Source organism: Miscanthus floridulus, chromosome 5 (assembly GCF_019320115.1).
Source record: "Miscanthus floridulus cultivar M001 chromosome 5, ASM1932011v1, whole genome shotgun sequence".
Lineage (NCBI taxonomy): Eukaryota > Viridiplantae > Streptophyta > Magnoliopsida > Poales > Poaceae > Miscanthus > Miscanthus floridulus.
The window spans coordinates 88,254,976-88,259,784 of NC_089584.1; the positions used below are offsets into that span (position 1 = coordinate 88,254,976).

At 55.2% G+C, this 4,809-nt stretch overlaps 1 protein-coding gene across 1 annotated transcript; it reads left to right on the forward strand.

Annotated features, from left to right (window-relative positions):
* The first annotated feature begins 898 nt into the window (after positions 1 to 898).
* On the forward strand, positions 899 to 2,209 carry LOC136454891 (uncharacterized). The gene has a single exon (XM_066455138.1). The coding sequence runs from the start codon at positions 899 to 901 to the stop codon at positions 2,207 to 2,209; it is 1,311 nt and encodes a 436-aa protein (XP_066311235.1).
* The last annotated feature ends 2,600 nt before the right edge of the window (positions 2,210 to 4,809 follow it).

Genomic DNA, 4,809 nt, shown 5'->3' on the forward strand with positions numbered 1-4,809 from the left:
GTTCATTTTATATGTTGCAATATGAAGAAAAATAAGCATAATCCATGTGCTCAACTAACCAGTGATCACTATTGTATTATAAGATGGGCCCTGCTGCATGCTCTCATACATATGATGTGCCTGTTCAATATTATATGTGTTTAGACCCATATTTTATTTAAGAGTTAAATGCACCAGAGATCCATTAACTTATGAGGATGTTTTAGTTAGGTCCATCAAGTTTCAAAGTGACTTTTTGGGTCCATAAACTTTAATGTTGTATCACTTAGATTCATATCCCTCCACGTAGGCTTCTCATGCTGACGTAGCCTGCTGACTTATCGTTCAGTAGCAACTGTTGACCATTCGTTTCGTCAAACACGCATGCAAGCAGGTGCCACGGCCACACGGGCGTGCGAGCGGCCGGCTGCCCCCGTCCACCGACTCCTCCCCGCAGCACCTGCGCTCCTGTGGCGCGGACGAGGCAGCGGCCTCGGCCATGGCCGCGCGGTCATCCTGCGAGCGCGCGGTCCGTCATCGTCAGCAGGCGGAGGGGCGGCGGTGTGTCCTCCTCCTCCTCCCGGTCCCGGTCGTCCCGGCGGCACATGCGGCTGCCGAGGATCAGCTGGAGCGCCACCAAGGAGGTCAGCGTGCGCTCGCATGTCGGATCGTTCGCCTAACAGGAAATGGGTGAACGATCGTGGGATTGGATTTGGGATCTCAGACACGGTCTCCACACAAACGCCAAGTCCATGCACTAATCCACCATATCCACAAGCCCATGGACAAGCTCCCAGTAGACCACCCAATTGGACCAACCGCACGGCCGGCCTCTTCCCGCCGCTAGTCGCTGCAAGCGCAACGTCCATGCACGTCCCCGCGCCCCACCTCCTCCCCGCGCCGCCCAAGCCGCACTACCATGCCGCGCTCCGCTTCACCGTGTCCGCGTCCCACGGCCGCCCGCAGGGCCGTCATTGTCGGCGGCGGGCTCGCGGGCCTCGCCGCGGCGACGCACCTAACGTCGCTCTCCGTGCCATTCACGCTCGTCGAGGCCTCGGACCGCCTCGGCGGCCGCGTCGCCACCGACGTGGTGGACGGGTACGGCCTCGACAGGGGCTTCCAGATTTTCCTCACCGCGTACCCGGAGTGCCGGCGCCTCCTCGACTTCCTGGCGCTCAGGCTCCGGCCGTTCTATCCCGGTGCGCTCGTCTTCGTCGGCGCCGGGGAGCCGTTCTACCTGCTCTCCGACCCGTTCCGCCTCCCGATGCGTTCCCTCTCTGCGGTGTTCTCCCCCGTGGGCACCCTCTCCGACAAGGTCCTCGTCGGGCTCGCGCGCCTCCGCGCGGCCGCCACCTCGGATGACGTCATCCTCTCGGCGCCGGAGACGACCACGGGGGAGCACCTGACGCAGCTCGGGTTCTCGTCCTCCATCGTGGAGCGGTTCCTGCGGCCGTTCCTCGCCGGGATATTCTTCGACCCGGCGCTCGACACGTCGTCCCACCTCTTCGAGCTCGTGTTCAAGCACCTCGCCCTCGGCGACAACGCCCTGCCGGAGGACGGTATGGGCGCCATCGTGGAGCAGCTCGCAGCTCACCTCCCCGCGGGCTCTGTCCGCCTCAACACCCGCGCCGTCGCCATCGACCAGTCCGGTGTGACGCTGAACACCGGTGAAACCATCCCCGGCGACCTCGGCGTCATCGCCGCTGTCGAGCAGCCACAGGCCGAGAAGCTCCTGCCGCAGCTATCGACTCGAGAAAAGGCCAAGAAATCAGAGAGGAGCACCGTGTGCCTCTACTTCTCCACCTACCGGGCGCCGGTCCAGGACCCCATTATGCTGCTCAACGGCTCGGGCAACGGGATCGTGAACAACATGTTCTTCGCCACCAACGTGGCGCCGTCGTACGCGCCGGCGGGCAAGGTGCTGGTGTCCGTGTCCCTTGTCGGCTCGTTCGCCGACAGGGAGGACGCCGATCTGGCCGACGAAGTGATCCGTGAGCTCGGCGGGTGGTTCAGCCCTGGAGAGGTCGCGTCGTGGACGCACTTGAGGACGTATCGCATCGGGTTCGCGCAGCCGGACCAGACGCCGCCCACGACATCGGCGTGGAGGGACCCGAGAGTGGGTGAAGGAGTGTACGTGTGCGGTGACCACTGGTGCTCGGCCACGTTCGACGGCGCGCTCGTGTCTGGAAGGAGGGCGGCCGAGGCTCTGGCCAAGGACCGGGGACTGTGAGGCTGTGTTTGAGTTGGTTTGTGCTGCACTGCAGTGGAAAGAAAATTCATCTCGCATGACGAACGAGTATTTTTTGAGTGACTAGCACATGTGGCTGTCGATGACGTGCAACCGAGAAAGAAGGCGAACGCTCCGGCGCCGGCAAAAGCCAGCGACATGGTCCGCGCGCTCGAGGCTGGGTGTCATACTGCTCGACCAGGGCTTGTTCACCGTTTACAAGCGCCTCTTCGTCCTGTGCGTCGCGCTGAACGCGGTGGGCCTCGTGCTCGCCGCGACGGAACACTTTCCTTACGCTAGGGCGCATGCCGCCGTCTTCGCCATGGGCAACATACTGGCGCTGACGCTGTGCCGCTCCGAGGCGGTGCTTCGGGTCGTGTTCTGGCTCGCCGTCGCGCTCTTCGGCCGGCCGTGGGTGCCAGTCGTCGTCAAGACCGGAGTGACCGTGATCCTGCAGTCTCTAGGCGGAGTGCACAGTGGCTACGGCGTGTCGTCGCTGGCATGGCTGGTGCAGGTGCTCCAGCACCGCGACGTGACGCCACGAGACGTGTACACGCTGGTGCAGGCGCTCCAGCACAGGGCATAGAAGAGCACGCCACCGACGTGCATGCATCATGCATGCACATGCATGCATGTGTGCGGCGTCCACCTGGGCCCAGAAGGACATGTCAGCGGACCACGTCAGCATGAGAAGCTTGTGTGGCGGGATATGGACCTAAGTGATATGGCATACAAAGTTTATGGACCCAAAAAGTCACTTTTGAAGTTGATGGACCTAACCGAAACCTCCTCACAAGTTAATGGACCTCTGGTGCATTTAACTCTTTATTTAATAAATCAATTAATTCTAGGCCTATATTAATTGCTGTGGTACAATATAGTTTTAGTATCGTATGAGATTTTGACTGATTGTTGACTCAACTTAAATAGGCTACACGTGTGCACCTATAGAGAAGTTGAAAGAGAACAAAGGCGTGCCACACGCGCGCGCTGCCGCCAAGCCGAGCCATGGCGAGCGTTGTGTTGCGTGTCATGCACGAGCACAGGTTGGTTTTGCCACTTGCGTTGGCTAAGGAAGAGGAAGGGGTACATGCGCTAATGTGGAGGAGTTACTTACATGTTAGTTACCATCCACTTCAGTGGTGATTACTCATAATCACTTCGACTCTTCGTCTCCCTGATCCCTCCAGCATAAGTCTCCCTGTTGCCGAACCGAACGGAAGCCATAGCACACCTTCTCCTGTCGAGTTGCATCCGAGTACACACGCACGGAGTGTGGGAGAGCAGGCCTCTGGAACCGGCGTTCGCATCAGGACACCTGCTCGGGTGTGTGCGGGCGATCAGGTTTTTGGGGAGCGTCTCCACGACTGCTCGCCGTCTTCTTCTTCATCTCCTTCGTGGTGGTGTCTCTTCATCCTCGGATCAGCTTTGTCTACTTTCCGGTGGACGTTCGAAGAACGACACTGCGTATATCTTCTTGCACTGAGTGTGGTTCACGACTTTAAGCAACTCATCATGAGTGGGACTGGAGCCACCGGTGCCTTGAGCATGGGTCCCTCCGCAGGGTACATCTCCATTCTCAAATTGGTTAAATTTAATCTCTTTTTTGCTATGATCAGTATGTTGTTCATGAACATATTTGTTGTTAATCTGAGTAGTAGTAAAATCACACATGTGCATATATTTGTCATCACAAATTTGCTATTATTTTGTGGATTAATTTTAACATGAAAATGCCTAAATTCCTAATAATCTAAAAACCTGATATTAGACAATTTTCTGTTAGTGGTTTTGCTGCTGCTTTGAAGCCAAATGACTTTGATGGAAGAAATTACAAGATATGGCGTGCTAAGATGGTGTTCTGGTTAACTGTTATGAACTGCTATCACGTCGCATAGGGAAAGCCTAAACAATTTACTCATGAGGAGGAGCAAAAGTTCTTGGCAGTCGATAACCTGTTTCGAGGCGCCGTGATTAGTGCACTTCATAGTAAGTATGAGAACAACTACATCACTTGCACGACAGGCAATGATTTATGGGATGCACTTGATGCAAAGTTTGGTGTTTCTGACGCCAGTAGCGAGCTATACATCATAGAGCAGCTGTTTGATTATAAAATGGTTGACAACCATTCTGTGGTCAAGCAAGCTGATGAGATACAGACACTGGCTAAGGAACTCGAACAGTTTCCATGTGTGTTGCTTGACAAGTTTATGGCCGGCGATATTATTGCCAAGCTACCACCTTCTTAGAAGGATTTTGCTATCTCCCTAAAACACTAGAGACAAGAGTTTAGCATGGCTGGGCTTATTGGGTCTCTTGATGTTGAGGAGTGGGCGAGAGCAAAAGACACGTGTGGGAAAGGCGTTGAGTCTTCTAGTGCCAATATGGCACAGAAGAAAAATTCAAATGCATCTCATAATAAAAGAAGAAGAACAAGCAAGAGAACAACTTGAAACCTAAACAAACAACCACTTTTAAGAAGAAAAAGAACAACAAAAGATGGTGAATGCTTTGTTTGCAGGAGTGATGAGCATTGGGCAAGTTCAAGCCTAGACCGCAAATTTAAGCAAGAGAAGAAATCTGTAAACATGGTTGTTAGC

Excerpts from the sequence above, each read along its gene's own strand:
- LOC136454891 (XM_066455138.1), top strand. The coding sequence starts at position 899 with ATGCCGCGCTCCGCTTCACCGTGTCCGCGTCCCACGGCCGCCCGCAGG.